The 23,538-nt window shown below is 37.6% G+C and overlaps 1 protein-coding gene across 1 annotated transcript in view; it reads left to right on the top strand.

Annotated features, from left to right (window-relative positions):
* Positions 1 to 23,538, top strand: part of NEB (nebulin) — a 244,026-nt gene that overhangs the window by 217,179 nt on the left and 3,309 nt on the right. Inside the window, exons 140-154 of the mRNA XM_070737126.1 lie at positions 903 to 995; positions 3,423 to 3,515; positions 7,218 to 7,310; positions 7,751 to 7,843; positions 9,165 to 9,257; positions 11,544 to 11,636; positions 12,074 to 12,166; positions 13,104 to 13,196; positions 13,630 to 13,722; positions 14,134 to 14,226; positions 14,633 to 14,725; positions 20,768 to 20,860; positions 21,163 to 21,255; positions 22,510 to 22,617; positions 23,015 to 23,204. Of these exons, the coding sequence (XP_070593227.1) occupies positions 903 to 995; positions 3,423 to 3,515; positions 7,218 to 7,310; positions 7,751 to 7,843; positions 9,165 to 9,257; positions 11,544 to 11,636; positions 12,074 to 12,166; positions 13,104 to 13,196; positions 13,630 to 13,722; positions 14,134 to 14,226; positions 14,633 to 14,725; positions 20,768 to 20,860; positions 21,163 to 21,255; positions 22,510 to 22,617; positions 23,015 to 23,204 (1,507 nt within the window). The remainder of the gene's footprint in view (positions 1 to 902; positions 996 to 3,422; positions 3,516 to 7,217; positions 7,311 to 7,750; positions 7,844 to 9,164; positions 9,258 to 11,543; positions 11,637 to 12,073; positions 12,167 to 13,103; positions 13,197 to 13,629; positions 13,723 to 14,133; positions 14,227 to 14,632; positions 14,726 to 20,767; positions 20,861 to 21,162; positions 21,256 to 22,509; positions 22,618 to 23,014; positions 23,205 to 23,538) is intronic.

Here is a 23,538-nt window from a genome sequence, read left to right as displayed (position 1 = left end):
CCTCTGCTAAGTTAGGCAATGGAAATGGATGCTGGGTTTTATAATAAAGTCAGAAGAACCACATATTATCAATTTCTACCTTACACTCTATTTCTTTTAACCTTATTTTTAGTAATGCAATACTGTACTTGAGTACAACATACATGGCAATAATATTTTGACATAGCTCTGTATATCTTTTTGTGTTCTAAAATTGTAAGCTTCATGTGTTTTCTTTGAGCAGCTAATCCAGGAATATCATGAATAAATATTTTTTGTTTATTCTAAAATCTAAAATTCTCAAAGGATTCCAAGAGATAACCATTGTCATTTTGTGATGTCTTCATTAACTAAAATAACTGATAAGTGTTTGACCAAGAGAGGTGGTTTTCTGTTAAAAATTTCATGATTTATTTTCTATACCTGAAGTTTGAGTCTTGAAGATTCTATCAAATCCTTCCCTACCTCTGCCTTAGAAAATTAGATAATGAATAAATATTTTTTCCCAAAAGCTATTATTAAAAATCAGAAAAAAATACTTGCAGAACTTCATTTGGCATAACTGTGAATAGAATGTATATTTTGCTCATGTGTTTGCCAATGAATGTCTTTGTTTTCAGGCTATAAAAGCTAAGATTCTTATCCTAAAGGTTAAAGAGGTGTATACTCATATCCTTCTTTTTTTACTGGTGTGATTTCTTTTTTCTTATATTGCTTGAAATTGTAAACATTAAATGGTTTCTCGATACAGTACAAGCATCCCTAGTACACTTGACACACAAATGAGGTTGATATGATTATTTATTGAAATAAATATTGTAATGCTATTTCTATTTTTTATTAAAATAAATATTCTGCTGTTTTGTAGTGCTGCTGTAGAAATGACAATATGTCTTTCTATGCTTGATCTTGTTTTGCTTTAGGTTTTATACAAAGATATCATTGGAACAGGCACAGCAATTGAAAAAACACCAGAGACACAGAGAATTAGAAAAACCACAGATGCCATTAGCACGGTAAAAAAAAAATCAAAATGTTTTTTTAATGAAAAAAATATTCTTTGCTGTTTTAACTTATAGAGCGTTATTTATGATATTATTAGACAGTGTTGAATGGACTTAAAATATAATTAGATTGGAAGAGAGAGGGATAAATACATATTGAAACAATACTTTTTGTTGTACTTCAGATTATATTCAGCAAAACCAATGAAGTTAAATTTGGAGAAACTGAATCTGATCCATAATTCTTACTTTGATCCAGTGGGACCATTGCATGTATAACATTTTATGTTTGAAGGGATTCTATTAAATATGAAGATGTTTGGGCATTCAGTTACATGCAATAGTGATCTGTATCCCAGGTTTCAGTGAAGAAAGTACTAGGATTCAAACTGATACATTTAGATACACCAGAACTAAAAGACAGAGGAATGCCAGCATTGACAACAAATGCTTATACAAGTGCTGTATACTTATATACAGTGGAAGCAGAACTTTGATATGTATGTTCATCCCGGCATGAACATACACATCAAAGTTCTGCTTCTGCTGTCAAGAAATGTAGCCTTAAGATTGTGGTATAGGATAACTTTGGTAGGAAATAAATCAAGATCAAAATGAAGAACCTGTTGTCAACCCCGAAGCTGGCCTGACTGAGGCCATTTTGGGACTTCAGTGCTAACATACTGAAGAAGAGGGATAGGAAGGGGAGAATAGAGATGGGGGGTTGTGGTCAAATTAAAATACTTTCTCTTGGGAACCAAGGACATTCTTGCATGTGTTCGGAAGGAGGGGGCTGGAGTCACCTAGCAACTGGACAGTATCCCGATTGGAGCATATGGCTGGTTGTTATGAGAAACTGACAAACTTTTACTTTAATTACCATGTTTTCCACAAAATAAGACTTTGTCTCATATTTTTTGAACCATGAAATAAGCTCTTGGCCTTCTTGCCATGCACTCAAAAGCCTGAAAGCCTGATTCATCTTATTATCAGGGGATGGCTTATTTGTGGGGAAACAGAGTAGGTGAAAACCACAGGGATATTTAGAGTATTTGGAAATTTCTGGCGACATTTCGACGAGGTCTCACTCGTCATCTTCAGGCTGGTGTTTCTATCCTTGTTCTCAGGCGAACACTGCGAGACCTGAGCTGCCTTCCTTCTATAAATACTGGTGGCTGGGTGTGGTTTGATGGCTCAGCAATTGCCTGCTGTGTAGAAACTTCCTGGTGAGTCAGTGGGGTAACAATTGGGGTCGTTGATGTGGCTGAGGTATAACCCCAATTGTTACCCCACTGACTCACCAGGAAGTTTCTACACAGCAGGCAATTGCTGAGCCATCAAACCACACCCAGCCACCAGTATTTATAGAAGGAAGGCAGCTCAGGTCTCGCAGTGTTCACCTGAGAACAAGGATAGAAACACCAGCCTGAAGATGATGAGTGAGACCTCGTCGAAACATCGCCAGAAATTTCCAAATCCTACACGGGAAGAAACCTGAATATACCAAGACCGTCATACCTGTACCCGTGAAAATCTACGGAAACATATATATATATATATATATATATATATATATATATATATATATATATATATATCTCCAATAAAACTATTCTTTGAGGAGATTACCTGCCTCAGAATTTTGTTTGCTAAGGGTGTGTTACTTGGAACCCTCATGCTTGTGGCCTTCCAATGGTTACTACAGCTACCAGCAGCTATAGCCAGCATGACCCAAGATAAAGTTTGTTAGGAGTCTTAATCCAACATAGTTGGATTAATCATGGATCCAACCATAGTTGGATTTGTTACATTATCAGACTGAAGCACATAGGCTTCAGGCAGGTCCTCCATTCTGGAGGGAAAATACTGACTGCTGGTTGGCTAGACTGTCTGACAGCTCCCTATAAAAGGGCTGGCTGTCAGACACAGCTTTTGCTGGGTTGTAAAATAAAGAGTTGTTGTTTTGAAACCACTTCTGTCTGCCTCTTCCATTCACACTATTGACTATGAGTTCCCTACCTATGAGGTAGATCATTTATGTTATGGCACACTTTCAGCATCTGGCGTTATGCAGTTCATAGAATTTTATAACTAGCTTATTTGAAACTATCTGAGTTACATTCAGGCAAGAAAAAAGTTGTTTTACATGTTAGATATAAAATAATGTCATTGTTATGGATAAATCACATTGCTTCCAGTATGAGAATTTCTTCAAACCAAGTAAAGGACTTCTGTTTATTATCTATATTTACTTGGGTATTGTTTCCTAACTTTCTTCTGGAAAGGAATTTTTAACTAGAGTTCACATTAAGCTTTAAGGTTCCACAACTATATAAACCTTCAGTGACAATTGTTTCTCTGTTTTTGTAAGATGAGATGGATGTGTTAGTGCAGTACATGACATCATTTTTCGTCTTTCTTCCGAATGCAACTTTGTAGATTAAGTACAAGGAGCACATTGGAAAAGGAACTCCCATTCCTGACCTTCCTGAAGTAAAACGGGTCAAGGAGACGCAGAAACACATCAGCTCGGTAGCGGCTATGTTTTTTTCTCTTTTGATAATGAGCTGGCTAATTACAACATGTTGTTATTCCCCCAACTAAGCTGCTGTTTATTCCTCTTGTTAACATATAATAACATCAACCCCCTGTATTTTTAATGGATGTTCTTATCATTGTATTCCATCTTAAATTTCCATTTGCTTAGCTAACTTTTGTATACAAACCTTGAAAGGATGATATAAATGTATTAATGCTGAGTTGATGAGGATGAGCCGTCAGTTGGCTTCTCAGGTAGAAAAATGCAAATGAGGCTGGGACAGGATAGAATTAAAAATATAATGATAAAAGTATTACAAAAATATGACAAAAGTAATTGATGAAGTGCTTCCTATTTGGGGGTCGAATGACCGTTTCACAGGGCTCACCTAAAACCCTGGGAAAAGACAAATTTCCCATGGTGTTAGAAACTAAAGCTTCTATTCTGGCGCCTTGGAACATATTTTTACAATCCGACCAATCAGGCGTTTACAGGGCGGTGTCCCTCTGACCCTCCTGCCAATCAACTTAAAGCTCTGTTGGGGGAATTAGTGCTAGACATAGGGTTAGGGATCAACACAACATGAGGAACTGTTTTAAAGGGTCGTGGCATTAGAAAGGTTGAGAACCAAAGCTACTCTTAAAACTTGCCATTTGCCTGACACAAGTAGCTTTGACTGCCTATAAGCAGGGAAGTCTAGTCAGCATATTTGACAGGTTTCTGGATATACTTAGAGATAACTGGGCACAAACTTAATACAATTACATTAACGTTTATTCATATCTGTTTTCTTAGCTTGTGAAGTATGCAATTTAGCTTGCTTATTTATTTGTTTGTGGTGATCTGATTCCAAGCTTCAAATTAGCTTTTGCAACGTAATTTGAAAGGTTAGAAATTAAAGATTTGAGAGTTAGAAATTCTAAATAATTCACCACTTTTTACTGAACTTTATTTTCTAGCTTATTCTGTTAGGTAATCAAATCAAATTATATGGAGAAAACTCTATTAATATGGTCACAAAGAGCTGAAAACAACTTGATGGTACATATTCAATCCAATCTTAATTGGACACACCTTGAATAGTATAAACCAGCAGTCACCAATCTTTGTGGCTTGGTGACCTGGCTGGGGGGGGGGGGAGAGGGGAACTGGGCTACATGAGCAGTGGCCCTGAGCACATGAGTGCACTCAGTTTGACTCACACGAGTGGCAGGAAAGCACATATGCCTGCCACTCTTGCAACCCAATTGTGAAGAGGCTGTGGCCCAGTAGTGTGCTGCAGCCCAAGGGTTGGGGACTCCTGATAAGCCATTAAAATGATTATTAGAAATATTAATGCAGTTTAATAATGAGTACAATATTGTGCCACATATTTTATTTTATTTATTTATTTTATTTATTAGATTTGTATGCCGCCCCTTTCCGTAGACTCGGGGCGGTTCACAACATAATAAAACAATTCATAACAAATCTAATAATTTACATTTTAAAATTTAAAGTAGTTAAAAAAAACCCATTTTTAAGCAGACATACCTACAAACATACCATACACAAATTATATAGGCCTGGGGGAGATATCTCAATACCCCATGCCTGACAATAAAGGTGGGTTTTGAGGAGTTTACGAAAGGCAAGGAGGGTAGGGGCAGTTCTAATCTCTGGGGGGAGCTGGTTCCAGAGAGTTGGGGCCGCAGAGAAGGCTCTTCCCCTGGGGCCCGCCAACCGACATTGTTTAGTTGACGGGACCCGGAAAAGGCCAACTCTGTGGGACCTAATCGGTCGCTGGGATTCGTGCAGCAGAAGGTGGTCCCAGAGATATTCTGGTCCGATGCCATGAAGGGCTTTATAGGTCATAACCAACACTTTGAATTGTGACCGGAAATTGATCGGCAACCAATGCAGACTGCGGAGTGTTGGTGTAACATGGGCATTTTTGCCCGGAAAATAGAGCAATTATGGCTTATCATGAAGTTCCTTCACTTGAAGGCTGTTTAATTAGTAACAAAGGAATATCTCTGAAGAAACCATAAAAATTTCACTCATTGCTTTCTCCTTTCTTGTTTTCTATACTTTCGCTTTGCAGTGAAGGAGTCAGAAAAGTCAAGATACATGGCGAACACTTCAATTTTTAAATTATTATTATTATTACAGCTGATTGGATAGTCAGCCAGTTGTTTAGGCTGAATTTGGCATTTTTCTCACCTATCAGGCCCTTACAAAGGATTAATTTAAACTTATTGTAGTCACTTAGAGCTAATTGATTCCAGTTATATGATCACAGCCAGCATCTTGAATTTTTTGTCTACCCACCCCCCTTCCCATCTGTTTGACTAAGCTTTTCACCAATGAATTAATTTTAAAATACGTTATTGCAAAATCTGGTTCCATCAGATCTATGCATTACATATTTCATGTTCTAACTTCAAGTTTATGTTATTTGTTTATGATTTTTTTCAACTGACTGAATACCTGATTCTAGTTATATTTTTTCTATGTGAATAAATAAGCATCTTTTTTAAAGGAGTGAAATGCAGGACTTTTTTTTTTAAATGGAAGGGTTTGGTGTTCTTTTTACTCTTTCCCCCCTCATTTTTTAAATAAATTAAAAACACATGAGAGACATTTGATACTATGTTTAAAAGGTGGCCTAATATTATGTTAAAAGATATTTTTAAAGTTGAAACAGTGTTCTTATTCATTCAGGTAATCCAAATCTGATTCGAAAGGAACTTTCCAGATATGAGTTTCCCAAACTAAAAAAAAAAGGGGGAGGATTTTAATAGTTCCAAACTTTTGTGATCCCTTCTCCCCATGAGCTGGAGACTCGTGAAAGAGTTTTAAACAAAATGTTCAATGGAATACAGATCACTCTCATTTCGCAACTACAACTGGGACCGCAACTCAGTTGTTAAGTAAAGCTGTCACTAAGGGAAACATGATTTTACTATTTTATTTCAGCTTTCCTTGGCTCTACAGATCTCCAAAGGTTGTAAATGTGAGGATAGGCAACAATGTTATATTTTCATCACAATTGTAACTATGACCAGCCACTAAACACTTTTTTCTCCCCATTTAGTCACATCCATTTTTTGGAGACTGCTTGGATTAATCCCTGCAGTTTTCATGGCAAGATTTTGGATGTTGTTTGCCATTATCTCCTTTCTAGGACTGAGAGAAATGCTGGCTTTGTGCCTAACACATGACTAGAATTTATAGTCTCCCAGTTTCTGTCAGGCGCAAATTTCCAGGAAGAAGGAGTTTAGTTCAAAGCACTTAAAAGCTTCTTACCTATACACATCTAATTTGGCACTATAAGAGTCAATGGAATTCACAGGTGGTTGAGCTTAGGTCTTAGGTGGTAGCTCAGTAATTCCAAACAATGATGCTTGTGATTTTGCCTTTGGGCTCCACCTGGTCATCTACTACAGTTTCTAAATGGGTCCCATAGCCACTACACCAAACTGGACTACCTGTACTAAAAACTACAGCATTTCCATCTGTATATCATTCGTTTATGAAACAACATGCAGTGTTTTCAAAAGAGAGTGGAAACGTTTCTCACTGTGCAACTAGGTGTGTGGATGTGTGTGCATTTATATATGAAATAAGTGTGTTAATCAACATTTGCATTGCGCCCTGATGTTTTCCTAGGAGTTATCCAATTTCTCATGTTGGTGGGTGTTTGTATTCTGCAGGTAATGTACAAAGAGAATGCAGGGCAAGGAACTGCAATACCAAGTACTCCAGAAATAGAGAGAGTCAGACGCAATCAAGAACACGTTAGCTCGGTATTTCTCAATAAAATCAAATCTATTTTAACAACGCTAAATTTTTCTTTAAAAAAATAATCTCTAACTATCCTACTCTATTTTCTACTATCTCCAATTTTTTGTGACTCATCTCCCTTCCTAACTTTAACTAATGAAGAACTTTATGCATCATAAAATAAGTTTTTTTTAAAAAACAGTAAAACAAATATAATAAACAATTTGCTCCCATAAAATTAACACAGTGTTTCCCTTCCATATGCTTTCCTTTTAACCTGTGATGCCATTCACATATTTAATGAATAATATTCTATTTCTTTTAGCCTTTTCTCTTTGTGGCATTAGTCCAAACATAGGATTTAACCGTGTACTGTTACTACCTATTACCAGTTGAAATTCAGTTCTGGTTATTGCACTTCTTTGTTGGGGTCTTTTGTGGATACTTTATTGTACCCTCACAGGTGTCTTACAAAGAACAGGTGGGCACAGGAATGGCAACTCCTGTTACACCAGAAATGGAGCGAGTCAGACGTAATCAGGAGAACATTAGCTCGGTATAGCTCAAAATATTTATCAATACTTAATTTTAACGGTCATGATCTTATGCTAACTTTCCTTTTAATTTTAAACCCTCCATAAGGTTTTGACTATCTCTTCCTCTTCATTTTAATCCCATCGTGAGACACGGACAATTAAAGCACTAATTATTTTTGTATTGCAGTGATTTTTAACTTCTTCTTTTCACCATACTTCTTTCCTATCTTTCTTCCTCTCCTCAAATAAAACAATATGATATGCCTTAAACAAATACTGTATATTCAGAGTGCTTTCCCTTTACTCTTATAACAGGAAATCTCTAATAGCTTTTGGCATCCATGTGTTGGTGCAATGCAAAGTTAGAATAACACTTTGATCCTAACTAATGAACCTCAACAACTATGGTAAAATACTTTGCTAAATGTTATTTTATTGCTAATCTTTTTTTAAAAGAAGCTTTGAGACAGTTTGTGATTTTAGACAGGAAAACAAAAGCACAATTATAGCCTTCCAAGTTCCAAACTTGGGTACTAAAGCCCATATGTACATGCACATATTTAAGTGCCAGTGATCCTTTATTGCAATTAAATTGGGATAATTCCATTGGAGTTCAGTATTTCTTTATCTATCCTGTCACTTCCAAATCCTTCACTGGGTCTAGCCACTCATAACATCATCTGGAGTTATCTCTCAACACTCATGGCCCCTCATGCCCACTGGTAGAGATTACTCCATCTTCACATGCTTTCATTTATTTGACCAGAGAACATGAGGCTGAAGAATCAAGACCAAGCTACAAATTCTAAGAAGGCTTTTTTGTCCCTTATTCATAAAAACATGTGAATCCTTGAATTTGGCAAGCAAGAGAATTCAGTTCCAAATATATTTAAGCTGCCAAGGATGTAGGCAAATAAAAATATCTGTATATTTGGTGATGGGGGTTATTGCCTATGAATGGTCATACGACCACAGATCACAACTCACTTCCAAGAAGAAGTCCTCCTAATCTAAGACCACATCAGGAAAGACAGTCTGATCAACCCAAACTGAGTTCTGATTGGTTGTTCTCTTCTCCTTGTGTTCTTCATAAGGGTGAATGAAAAGAAGCTACAGAGGGTTTAAAGTGTTAAATTATCTGAAAACCATTATAATTTTTGGTAGGCTTTCATGTCCAATTTAGCAGTGGGAATATTTTTAAATATTTAAGATAGGGTTTATTTTTAAGAGGATTTTCAAATTTTTGTAGACTTCACGAAGAAAACTTATTTCAAAGATAACATTGCACCGAACTGCTTTTCTGTGCTGATGTTTTTTTCATATATATTTCTTCTTACACAGGTATTATACAAAGAAAATTTAGGGTCTGGAACTCCAACAACTATTACTCCAGAGTTGGAGAGAGTCAGACGCAATCAAGAAATCTATAGCTCGGTATTTTTGTAGTTAGAAATGCCCTTTAACTTTATTAAAATGGAATTAACTATTAGAAACCTTGATACTGCTCATTCCGAGTAACATAAAATATTTTTAATAAAACAAAAACACTTTGTTTTAGTAATTGAATCATTCAATTACTGACCTTTTTTGATCATTTGATTTTTATTTCTTTAATGATGGTATATGTATTCCCAACTCATATTGATAGTTACTGTGAAAAATGTGGGAAGTAGATCAAAATAACCAAAAAAAATTGGATCTGTACAAATTGGATTGTAGGCTACAATCCAGCCTCCCAAAATAAAAGTAATTAGGTGGGGTTTATTGAAAAAACAAAGCTTATACTTAAGTCTACTGAATCTTCTTATAATAAATGGGGCTTACAATAGAACTTTGGATCCAATGTAAAGTTTATTTCATTGAATGAAATTGCATTACTTAATTAATGCTGAAGAAGCTTCTTGGATGAGAAATAAAATGCTTTCAAGAAGGAAAAAAATCCAAGAAAGTCCACTTGCCTATGATTCTCTGACAGTGTCAGCCAGGTCTTAAGGAATAGTCTTAAGGAATTATGGGGCAAATTATGCTATATATTTCTGAATTGTAGTTCAGCTCAAAGATATGCAGTAAAAGTTCAGCTTTGTACTTCAAATAACACAAAGTTCCCTTTTGACCTCATTCAAAGTATCATTTGAATCTTGATTAGCTGCTATATATAATTCACTGATCAAAATAATACCAAATCTATCAATATAGTTAATTTTCTAATGAATTTATTTTGTTCACTATTTCGTATTCTAATAGTCTGGAATATTGTTAACTTTTTTGCTGTCCCTGGAATATTGTTAACCATCTGGAATACAATCCTTACTGCTTTTCTTTTTTAACTCCTATGATTTTTTTTTTAAAAAACCATTTATTTAGTGTAACTTAAATTGTAAAAAGAATATGGTCTAAATCTCCAATTGGTTGGAAGAGAGTGTATAGCACTTTTTCAGATGAAGTTAGTAAATGAAAAAAAAATGCAAACAATACAGACATATGGAATAAAATAGTGGAATCATTTTTTACAATGATTCATAGCTGAATCTCACTTCCATCAGTTTAAGATTACCGCATGTCCTATTTCTGCCAAACCAGTAACCTTATGATATCTTTTGCAGTGGTTTCTTTGCTCAGTTATGTGGAGACTATTGTACCAACATGGTATATAATTTCATGTTTCCAAAATATTGAATGAGTAATCTTTATACCACAGTTCTACAGCTGCAAATTGCTTACTCTCTAAAATAAAGCTCATCCCCACCAAATTATTTTTAAAACTATGTATTCATTCATTTATTAAATGTATATGCACAGTCTGAAAAGCGACTCTAATATAAAAGATCTCATGGAAAAATCTCTTGGGTAATATTACTGATATCTTATGATAGATTGGGCATTTGGGAGGATTATATATGAAGGAACTATATACAAAAGGGGCAGGTTTTGGATCATGCCGTCAAGGTTGCCATCTTGTGGTGTTTTGATTTTTCTGGATACATCATAGTGCAGAGCTTGCAAAAAAATATAGGAGGATGAGTGAGTGACTCCCAACTACAAACTATGCTATAATGTCCCATGTAGGGTTAAACATAAAAAGCTACTGCATAGAGAAAAATCTAAATGGATAATAAAAATTTGAAGCATCTGTATCAATCACACTCATAAAATCCATTTAAGTATTAAATATACATTCATTCATAATCTTTTAAGGTTTTGTTTGTTGCATGACCATGATCTACCCAATAGGTACCTTAAAATATTATTGAGCTTAGTCAAAACATAAGAGTCATGCTGGCCCAGTGGTTCGAATGCAGTATTGCAAACTAATTCTACTATCAGCAGTTCAATCCTGACAGCAATTTACCCATCCTTCCGAGGTGGGTAAAATGAGGACCCAGATTATTGGGGTCAATACGTTGACTCTATAAACCGCTGAGTGGGGGCTGCAAAGCACTATGAAGCGGTATATAAATCTAAGTGCTATTACTATCTGAATTCTTACATCTTCTTGTAATCTTGGATGACTTAAACATTCCTAGTGTATTTGCTAACAGGGTAGACAAAAGCAAGAAACCACAGAAAGAATATCGAGGAAATAGGACTTGGAAAAAGTCTCATAACTTTGAAAGCCTCTGATTCTTTCCCAGGAGATTGAAGACCAATCTTGGCATATTTGAAGTGACTGCTGTTTTTCATTCTTATTTTTGTTTTGTCCTACCTTTTTTTACCATGCAGGTCCTATACAAAGAAAACCTAGGGACAGGCACCCCGACTCCGGTCACTCCTGAGATGGAGAGAGTCAAACACAACCAAGAAATCATTAGCTCGGTACTTCTAGGAAACTGGCATTTTAATTATCTTTTTTTTTAAATAGTTTTTTCCAATCTCAGTTCCATCTTGCTAATGTTTTCATTGTGCTTTCTATGAAACTTTGATCTTTGTTGTTCGACTTAGGATAACATCATTCTGGAGACTTTTACACCTTTCCTACTATTAATCCCTTGGCTCCAAATTATTGCCAAAATATTACACTTCTTTTTCCTATCACTAGTATGCTCGATCTTCTTTGAATATTATACAAAAATCCAAAACACACCTTCAAATTATGACACTTTATGTAAAGAATACTAGTGCCTGCTTTTTGAAAAGAAAACTTCTTATGATGCCACCATCCAGCCAGATGTTCTCTTCTCGATCAAATTCTTTGTAAAGCATCAGTAACAAAATCCTTTCATTTTAGTTATTGCTGCTCTTCTATCCCACAGGTGTTGTACAAAGAGAATGTAGGGAAAGCAACCCCAACTTCTGTCACTCCAGAGATGGAGAGAGTCAAACGCAATCAAGAACACATTAGCTCGGTATTTGAAAGAAGAAGAAGAAAAAATAATTCTTTGAATTCTTTGAAATGAGTTGATGTGTTAATGACTTCCCTTTCTAACTGTCAGTAGTACCAATTCATCTCCCAGAAAAAGCCTCCTTTCCTTGGAATTCTTTCTTCAAATTAAGTGTACTACTAAGAGTTTATTCACAATTTTTAATACACTTAGAATCCTCTCCGCCCACCTACTCCTTTCTGCCTTTTTTATCCAACTACATAATTTTCTTCCATGGTTGTTGATTTTTTTAAAAAAAATCTCTGCTCCAGCTAATAGAGGGAAATCAACAGCCAGCTATTTTCCCTGGAAGTTGGTGTGATCCAAATATTAACTCCAAAAACTATTAACATCCTTTGATGACCATTTCTGCTTTGTAATTACCAGATTACCTTTTTTTATATCCTTTAGGTTTTGTACAAAGAGGACATAGGGAAAGGAACTTCTGTACCCATCACTCCCGAGATGGAAAGAGTTAAATGCAATCAAGAATACATTAGCTCGGTATTCAAATGAAGAAAAAAATGACCCGAATTCTTTGAAATAAGTTGATGTGTCAATGATCTTGCTTTCTAACTCTCAGTACTGCCAATTCACCCCTTGCAACAACCCCAACCCCGCCTCACCCTTGGAATCTTTTTTTCAAACTACGTTTACTAAGACTTGACTCACTATTTTTCAAAACATAGATAAATTCCCCACTTTTAAAGCTTTTCCGTCTTTCTTACGCTACTGGATTATTTTCTCTTGTGGGTGTTGATTCAAGTTGTCTGCTTCAGATGACCATGAAATCAACAGCCAGCTAGCTTCCCTAGAAGCTGGCATGATCCAAGTATTAACACCATAAATGATTAACGGTTTTCATGAACATTGCTGTTTTGTAATTATTGGGTACCTCTTTTTATTTATTTTTATTCTATAGGTTGCATACAAAGAAGATGTAGGGAAAGGAACCCCTACACCTGTCACTCCAGAGATGGAGAGAGTTAAACGCAATCAAGAACACATTAGCTCGGTATTCAGAAAATAAGAACATTAATCAGATTTCTTTGAAATATTGTAGATTGATGTGTTAATGATCTTACTTTCTAACTATCAATAATGCCTTTTCGCCTATTACAAGCCTCCTATCCTTGAAATTTCTTCTCCAGACCAGATCTACTTACGCTACTAAGATTTTCTCACTTCTTTTCTTTTTTTAACAAACATGGAATTTCCTTGCTATTTTTTTTTTTTGCGTTTTCATCTTTCTTATCCTATTATGGTTTCTTCCCCCATTCCTCTTGTGGGTGTTGATTCAAGTTGTCTGCTTCAGATGACCATGAAATCAACAGCCAGCTGGCTTCACTGGAAGCTGGTGCAATAGAAATATTAACCATGCTGCCTATTAATATGTTTTCTGATCCTTGCTGTTTCATAATTGCTGGATACTCTTTTGTATCCTTCAGGTCTTGTACAAAGAGGGAATGGGAAAAGGTACCCCTGTTCCTGTCACTCCTGAGATGGAGAGAATCAAACGCAATCAAGAACACATTAGCTCGGTATTCAAAAGAAGAGAAATTATACCTAACGTTTTAAAAATAAGTTCTTGTGTGAATGATCTGTGCTTTCTAACTGTTGGAGTCTCAGTTTTACCCTTAAAAACAAGGTTCTCACCTTCGGAATTCCTTCTTCAACCTAAGTCTTCTACTACTGCTACTGCTATTACTACTACTAAGAACTGATTCACTACATTTATTTTTCAGCAAATCCAGTGTTTTCACCTTCCTTTCAGCTTTTCAACATTTCTTATCCTACTAGAATATTGTGTGAGTGTTGATTAAAGGTCTCTGTTCCAGATGACCCTGAAATTAACAACTAGCAAGCTTCCCAGATCCAAGTATTAACACCATAAGTTATTAACATCTTTGGATGGCCATTGCTGTTTTGATTGCCTTTTTTATATCCTATAGGTGTTGTACAAAGAAGACATAGGGAAAGGCACTCCTACCCCTGTCACTCCAGAGATGGAGAGAGTCAAACGCAATCAAGAACATATTAGCTCGGTATTTAAAAGAAAGAGGCAAAGGAATGAATGGTTTTAAATAATATTAAAAGTGTTAGAGCTTTGTGTTTTCTAACTGAACTATAACTCCTATTTCTGCCTCTTGGCCTAAACCATCTACCTTTTGAACTCTTTCTGCAACTTAACTTTTAACATATTCCCAGAAAGATTTGAATTACTACTTTCTTCAGCAGAGTGTTTGATTAGCGTGTGCTGTCTATCAGCTTCCTTATCCTACTACATTGTTTTCTATTTGGTTGTTGACTGAAAGTCTCTGTTCTGACACAAATCAACAGTTTCTATACTGAAAGCTGGTGTGCTCCTGGCATTAACATTATAAACTCTTGAAATATCATTTTGGTTGTTGCTATTCTATGATGACTGGACACCCGTTTTTTACCTTGTAGGTTTTGTACAAAGAGGGTTTGGGGAAAGGTACCCCCCTACCTATCACTCCTGACATGGAGAGAGCGAAACGCAATCAAGAGTTCATTAGCTCGGTACTTTAAAAATAAAAATATTTTTGATATAATAAAATATAACATGCTAACAAAACTTCAGGAATTTTGCCTTTTGTGTCTAAAAATATCCTTGAAGTAAAATACTGATATATTGATCACTTACCTTCTACTCATAGGATACCTCTGATATTAATATTAATATTCAACTATCAGATTTTGAAGAATTTTCATAATGTAGCAAGATGGCCATAGGACTCTATCCAGATATTACTACATGCTACGATTTCTGGTCCAAATAACTTGTTCTTGAGAAGAGATTTATGCAAATAACTGTTTTGTAAGAGGCAAAATAATTCACAAACAATGACATAACCTTAAAATAGAAGTTATCTCTTTTGGGGATTATGAAAGGCTGAGATGTATAAACACATGGTTAACATTTCTATATGTATTTCAGCTGCTGATTAAGTTGCATAATGCATGAGAAAACATAATTTAATCATAGTTTTGTTCTGGAACTGATGTAATGATATGCAGAAATGAGATCTTGTTGACAAAAATGATTCTGAAATATGGTAACTTAGACTACCAATGCATTGTTCTGTAGAAATAATAATTGTGATGAGATGTAGTGTGAATTCCCAGGCTGCTTTCCTGAAGGAAGAGACGCAGCACGGCTTGGAAAGTTTGCTCAGCAGGAAGAGGGTTAAAATGTCTTAGTTTTTATTTACTTATTTTATTTATTTGTTTTGTCAGGTACTATTGGTGGTATACAAAGATATAATATTTATATACAGTGGTCCCTCGACTTGCGCGTTCTCGATTAGCGCGAAACGCTGCAACGCGGTTTTTCAAAAAATATTATTTAAAAAAATAAAATATTAAAAAATAATTTTTTTTTTATTCTGTTCCCTGAATGGAGACCGCCGGCCGCTCAATCGGGCCGGCAGGGAACAGAATGGAGCCTTCCGCGGCGGGGCTGGGGGAGCCGAGCCCAGCCCCGTGACATTCGCTTTCCTGCCACCCGCAGCCGAGTGATCATGGGCTCCTTCGCAACCTCAGAGAGCTTCCTGGTTTTCGTGAGCTTTCATGCCCAGGAAGCTCTCCGAGGTTGCGAAGGAGCCCACGATCACTCGGCTACGGGTGGCAGGAAAGCGAATGTCACGGGGCTGGGCTCGGCTCCCCCGGCCCCGCCGCGGAAGGCTCCATTCTGTTCCCTGAATGGAGACCGCCGGCCGCTCAATCGGGCTGGCAGGGAACAGAATGGAGCGTTCCGCGGCGGGGCTGCTATGGGGGGGAGACGAGCCCAGCCCCGTGACATTCGTTTTCCTGCCGCCGGCAGCCGAGTGATCCTGGGCTCCTTCGCAACCTCGGAGAGCTTCCTGGGCATGAAAGCTCACGAAAACCAGGAAGCTCTCTGAGGTTGCGAAGGAGCCCACGATCACTCGGCTGCAAGCGGGAGGAAGGCGAATCCCACGGGGCTGGGCTCGGTTATCCCCCCGGCTCCCCTCCTACCAGCCCCGCCGCGGAAGGCTCCATTCTGTTCCCTGAATGGAGACCGCCGGCCGCTCAATCGGGCCGGCAGGGAACAGAATGGAGCCTTCCGCGGCGGGGCTGGGGGAGCCGAGCCCAGCCCCGTGACATTCGCTTTCCTGCCACCCGATTGAGCGGCCGGCGGTCTCCATTCAGGGAACAGAATGGAGCCTTCCGCGGCGGGGCTGGTAGGAGGGGAGCCGAGGGGATAACCGAGCCCAGCCCCGTGGGATTCGCCTTCCTCCCGCTTGCAGCCGAGTGATCGTGGGCTCCTTCGCAACCTCAGAGAGCTTCCTGGTTTTCGTGAGCTTTCATGCCCAGGAAGCTCTCCGAGGTTGCGAAGGTTACATTTTCCGCTGCCAGCCAGGCCATGCTGGCGGCAGCGGAACAATCGCTGGCTGTCAACTTTTCTTTTTAAAACTGGGCAGGAGCTGACTTGCCTCCCCAGTGCTAAAAAGAAAAGTTGACAGCCAGCGCTGCGAAACCGCCGAAACCGGAAGGGGCGAGGTGTGGGAGAACGGGAGGCTCAGCATTCCGTCAGCCGCAGCGCTGGCTGTCAACTTTTCTTTTTAAAACTGGGCAGGAGCTGACTTGCCTCCCCAGTGCTAAAAAGAAAAGTTGACAGCCAGCGCTGCGACTGACGGAATGCTGAGCCTCCCGTGCGGGGCCGCTCATCCAGGGGGGCGTGGACTGGCAAGCGGCAAGCGGCAAGTGATCTGGCGGGAAGACCAAGGGAAGGTTCCTTCAGCCGCCCAACACCTGATCCGCTCCGCAGCACGGCAGCAGCGAGGAGCCGAAGATGGGGTTTCCCCTTTGCCTTTACCCCATCTTCGGCTCCTCGCTGCTTCCGCGCTGCGGAGCAGATCAGCTGTTGGGCGGCTGAAGGAATCTTCCCTTGGTCTTCCCCCCACCCACACGCAAACTCCACCATCTGCGCATGTGCGGCCATGAAAAAAATGGCGCACATGCGCAGATGGTGGTTTTACTTCCGCATCCAGTATAACGCGGAAATCGGTTAGCGCGGGAGGTCTTGGAACGTAACCCCCGCGCTAATCGAGAGATCACTGTATATCATACTAGTAAAAGAGAAACATTAGTACAGGGGATGGAAGGAACTGTGGTGAATTTATGTACGCCCCTTACTGACCTCCCAAGGACAATCCCATCTGTCCGTCCATTACCCTGGGGGGGGGGAATCATTGACCCCCTCAGAGAGGGTCCGCAACTTGGGCGTCCTCCTCGATCCACAGCTGACATTAGAGAACCACCTTTCGGCTGTGGCGAGGGGGGCGTTTGCCCAGGTTCGCCTGGTGCACCAGTTGCGGCCCTATCTGGACCGGGACTCATTACTCACAGTCACTCATGCCCTCATCACCTCAAGGTTCGACTACTGTAATGCTCTCTACATGGGGCTACCTTTGAAAAGTGTTCGGAAACTTCAGATCGTGCAGAATGCAGCTGCGAGAGCAGTCATGGGCTTACCCAGGTATGCCCATGTTTCACCATCACTCCGCAGTCTGCATTGGCTGCCGATCAGTTTCCGGTCACAATTCAAAGTGTTGGTTATGACCTTTAAAGCCCTTCATGGCATTGGACCAGAATATCTCCGAGACCGCCTTCTGCCGCACGAATCCCAGCGACCGATTCGGTCCCACAGAGTGGGCCTCCTCCGGGTCCCGTCAACTAAACAATGCCGGTTGGCGGGCCCCAGGGGGAGAGCCTTCTCTGTGGCGGCACCGGCCCTCTGGAACCAACTCCCCCCGGAGATCAGAACTGCCCCTACTCTTCCTGCCTTCCGTAAACTCCTCAAAACCCACCTTTGCCGTCAGGCATGGGGAAACTAAATATCTCCCCCTGGGCACGTTGAAGTTATATATGGTATGCTTGTATGTGTGTATGTTAGTATTGGGGATTCTCTTAAACTTGTAATATTTTTAATTAATTGGATTGTATTGGATTGTTTTTCACTTGTTGTGAGCCGCCCCGAGTCTTCGGAGAGGGGCGGCATACAAATCCAAATAATAAATAAATAAATAAAATAAATTGAGAGAGGTCAACAATGGCTAATCTAAGGGTAAAGTTTTGGGGGTTAGGGGATGATACTACAGAGTCTGGTAGTGAGCTCCATGCATCAACTGCTTGGTTACTAAAGTCGTATTTCCTGCAGTTGAGTTTAGAGCGGTTTACTTTAAGTTTGTATCTATTGTGTGCTTGTGTGTTGTTGTGGTTGAAGGTGAAGTAGTTATTGACAGGAAGAACATTGTAGCAGAGGATTTTATGGGCTTTGCTTAGGTCATGTTTAAGACGTAGTTCTAAGCTTTCTAAACGTAGGATTGTAAGTCTAGTTGCGTAGGGTTGTGAGTGGAAGAGTGGAGGGTTCTTCTAGTAAAGTATCTCTGGACATTTTCTAGAATGTTTATGTCCAAAATGCGGTGTGGATTCCAGACAGATGAACTATATTGAAGGATTGGTCTGGCGAAAGTTTTGTATGCTCTGGTTAGTAGTGTGAGATTACCGGAGCAGAAGCTATGTAGAATTAGGTTAACAACTCTTGAAACCTTTTTGGTGATGCTGCTACAGTGGGCTTTGGCACTTAGCTCATTTGATATGAGTATTCCAAGGTCTTCTACGGAGTGAGAGTTGTCTGCAAGGTCTTGTTTATTCAGCTTGTATTTGGTGTTCTGATTCTTTTGCCAATGTGTAGGACAGAGCTTTTTTTGGTTGAGATTTGGAGTTGCCAGATGTTTGACCATTCTTAGAGTATATCTGTAATTCTTAGAGTTTGTCTGTAATTATGCAAATACTTGTTTTAATCTAGCAAGTTTTTGTCTATAGGTGAAGACAGAAGGCTTCTGTGTATATAGAATAATAGAGGAAACCATTCATAAGTAACTCCACATGTTATTCTTGGTTTTGTGTGTATGTTTGGTTTTATAATAAGGGTTATTAGTTGTTTTATTATTGGATTGCCCCATGCTGTTTTTATCATTGTTGTTAGCCGCCCCGAGTCTATGGAGAGGGGCGGCATACAAATCCAATTTTTTAAAAAAATTATTATTATTATTATTATTATTATTATTATTATTATTATTATTATTATTATTTTGGGGCCTGACAGTAATGATGGATTTCAGTGTATTTTTCTTTAGTGAGGTTATTGTTCATGCTCTTGATATTTTTTTAGCATGGTGTAGTGAGATTTTCAGAGAAATTATATCATATCCAATCAAAAAATATAAACTAGAAAAATAAATAGAATAAAGAGAATCTATGTAGATCAAGATTATACCACGGAGTCCTTGGTGGACTCCATAGAACCTTAATATCAGTAGGAGAATAGAATTCTTTATTGGCCAAGTATGACTGAACACCCAAGGAATTTGTCTTGGTGCATATGCTCTCAGGGTACATAAAAGAAAAGATACATTTGTCAAGAATCATGAGGTACAACACTTAATGATTGTCATAGGGGTCAAATAAGCAATGAGGAAACAATAAGTATTAATAAAAATCTTAAGGATACAAGCAACAAGTTATAGTCATACAGTCATAAGTGGGAGGAAATGGGTGATAGGAATGATTAGAAAAAACTAGTAGGAATAGTAGTCCAGACTTAGTAAATAGTTTGACAGTGTTGAAGGAATTATTTGTTTAGCAGAGTGATGGCATTCGGGGAAAACCTGTTCTTGTGTCTAGTTGTCTTGGTGAAATGTAAAATGTGATCAGAAATGTGTACAGGAATAAGATTGAAAAAAATCTATGAGTTGGTATGAAGAGCTATACACTGTGCCTATAGTCCATTCCCTATGAGAAAAACATGCTAAGGTAACTTCCTGTTGTATGATTTTCATTGAGCAGGCAATTGATAGAAAGCAGAAGTTATTTGATTATTATTTCGTTAGTAAGATAACTAATATTGGACCATTATTTTAACCATAAAGACTTCATTGAAAAGAACCATTTCACAATGTAATGGATCTTGCTAACTGGATAGAATCCTTATCTTTAAAATAATATTTTCTGTATTAATCATCTCACCTTCCTAATTTTTCCTTCTAAATGCTGCTACTTGAATGTTGCCCTTATTAATTTTCCCCCAAATATGCAATAATTTATCTTTGCGATTTCTCATGGAATATTTTTTCATATATTGCAGAGATCCCTCTAACAAATAAGTGAGGTTTGATTCAAGCACCTCTTTGTCTTGTATTCATATTGCAGTTTAATTAAATATCTTTGATTTCGTAAGAATCTTAAACCATGCAACTGTGACCAATGAAGTATGTGTTTTCCTAACTTGTGTGAAATAGAGGAAAAAAATAACCATATCTCAAATGACATTTCATTTTTATCAAATTTACCTTGGGCATCAAAAATCATTATTTTTATATTTTTATTTGTATTGTTTTCAGAAAAAGCTTTGAGCATTTTTTTGGGCAAAAGAAATAAAAGCTAGATGTTTTATTTGAATTATATTTTTGTGATTTTTTTGTGTGTGTGACTTTTTTTTGTGATTGTGTGATTTCTGGATACTGTTACAATCTTCAGGTTCTCTACAAAGAAACTTTGGGGCAAGCAACCCCAACACCAATTACTCCTGTGATTGAAAGAGCAAAACGCAGTCAAGAAAACATTAGCTTGGTATTGGAAAAACAAAAACAAAGAAGTAACTTAAAATAACAAATTTGATCAATCTTGTCCTGCATCTGATAGAGCTCAAACCTATTCATTTTATATTTTTTAAACACAACACTCCTTTTATTGACATTTTTGTTCTTCTTTTGTTTTTATTTCAACCTGTAACTTTTTAACCATTTTGTTTCTTGGGTTATGTGTCCACCCCTTGCTTACATTCCTACTTCATAGTAATCCAGTTTAACAACCTTGTTTACAAACAAACATCTAATCTTTGATTTTTGAACATTTTATTGTATGCTGTATAGGTTTTGTACAAAGAGAGCCTGGGAAAAGGAACACCAACTTCTATCACTCCAGAGATGGAGAGGGCTAAGCGCAATCAAGAAAACATTAGCTCGGTATTTTCAAGAATTACCAATTTATATTTTATATACTTTACATATACTTGTTGTTTACACTTATATATGTAGATTATTTATGTAATGTTTAAAATATTTCCATACTAATAACTGCATTAGTGTTATAGCTTTATGTTGGCATTTAGAAATTAATATATTATCTAAGTATATGATCTGGTGTTTAATTGTGTCATATTTCTACTTAGGCATGGCTTAAGGATTTTTAAATTGTCACTGGGTTCAGTAAACAGCTTGACTTTTAAAAAAAAGATAAATAACCTTATATTATTCATGTTACATTGATCAAAATATTTGCATTTTAGACATTATTAAAACAAAACAAAACAAGCATTTTTCTAAGTGTAAATTTTAAGATTTCCTCAAGAGTGCCTTGAAGCAGTTCCTTACAGATATTTTTAACTATTTTATGTCCGAGAATATAAGACCTAATAAGAAGGCAAGGAAGTCAACACGCATACAATTGTAGACGTCAAGGTATACATTTCTTTTGTCTAAATGCACAAAGGCATTTAAGCTACATTAAGATGATGGTGGAGCCACTTCAAGCACCAATATTGGCTTTGTGTGGCCTTTATCTTTCTCAGAACTCCAATCCTGGATTTCATGATCTGCTCTCCCCTTTTGGACCTTAGAGTTCTAATCACAGAGATGGTTTTTATCTGCTATAGGGTCTCTCTTCCTTACATTCCTTCACAGTCTAGGAGCAAATGAGACCACTCTTGTCTTGATTGTATCACTTGTGCTTCAGATTTGCATGGAAGGAGTTTGCACTAAGTGCTTTTGGGGACTACCAAATCATGAGAAAAGCACCATTGCCTTTGGAGCAACCAAAATCTAAAGCTGGCATCTTTTCTTGGCATAAGATTGATAGGGGCAGTAGCTGGGATTAAGATGCGCCATGTTGGAAATAGACCATGTTTATAAGCAGAAGGTCTTAAATCCTTCTATGAGCCATGCAGAAAAAAACAAAGTCAGAGACAATACAAAACAGTTGTCTGTGTTCCATTGCTGTTGTTTTGAAAGCTATTTCCTTCAGGTTGAGTAGGTTAAGAGAATATATAAATAGGGGTTTTTTAAGCAATATTATTACATGCCCAATAACTTTTTAAGATCAAGAATAAGTGTTTCTTATATGCCCCTAAATTTGTTTGCATGTTTGGCATTTCTTAATTCCTTGCAACTTCAGAATGAAACATCTTTTTAAAAACTGTTTACTCTCTCTAATGTTGTCAGATCCTCTATTCGGATAGCTTCCGGAAGCAAGTACAAGGTAAAGCACCTTATGTCCTGGATACCCCTGAAATGAGGCGTGTTCGGGAGACACAAAGGCACATTTCCACAGTGAGTACTGCTTTATATAAAAGCCAAGAAACAGCTCAAGTAAATTATCAATTATAACATATTTTAAGATATAGCCATTCAAATGTAACATCCGAAGCAAAATATAAAGCCGGCTTGTGGAGTTTGGATAACTTATGATATAAATATTACCTGATTTCAGATGGTAAGCAGATATTAATCACTTACTTAACATAACTTTCCCCAACCTGATGCTTTTCAAGCAAAAATACTATGGATACTTTATTTAATCAACAAAATCAAATATTGGGAAAATAATTCATAATTATTAGAGGTTGAAAATGATGAGTGTTGTACTCCACTACTCACTCTTACCAGATAAGCTATCTCAAATATGACTATCTGGAATGGATTTGTATTTTGTTTTTTAAAATTCCAGGTGAAATACCATGAAGATTTTGAAAAGACCAAAGGTAGTTTCACACCTGTTGTCACAGATCCCATAACAGAACGCGTAAAGAAAAATATGCAAGACTTCAGTGACATTAACTATAGGGGCATTCAGAGAAGAGTTGTAGAAATGGAGCAGAAACGAATAGGTCAAGATCAAGAAATAAGTAACCTAACAGGTATATCTTATATTTTATGGATTTTCCTAAATGAAGCATACAAAACTATAATGCATTGTGTCAGGATATGTGACAAAGAATTAATTTTACAGAATACATTTTTTTTTAAAGTTGATTTATCCTGAGAGTTTACCTGTACAGTGGTACCTCTACATACAAACACATCTCCTTACAAAACTTTTCTAGATAAGAAATGTGTATTCATGATTTTTTTGCCTCTTCTCAAGAACCATTTTCCACTTACAAACCTGAGCTTCTGAAACTGTAATCGGAAAAGGCAGGGAGAAGCCTCCATGGGGCCTCTCTAGGAATCTCCTGGGAGGAAACAGAGCTG

This window comes from Erythrolamprus reginae, chromosome 1 (assembly GCF_031021105.1).
Source record: "Erythrolamprus reginae isolate rEryReg1 chromosome 1, rEryReg1.hap1, whole genome shotgun sequence".
In the NCBI taxonomy this organism is placed as follows: domain Eukaryota; kingdom Metazoa; phylum Chordata; class Lepidosauria; order Squamata; family Dipsadidae; genus Erythrolamprus; species Erythrolamprus reginae.
Note: the sequence above shows the minus strand (reverse complement) of the source record. Positions and strands in the feature narration are given on the sequence as shown.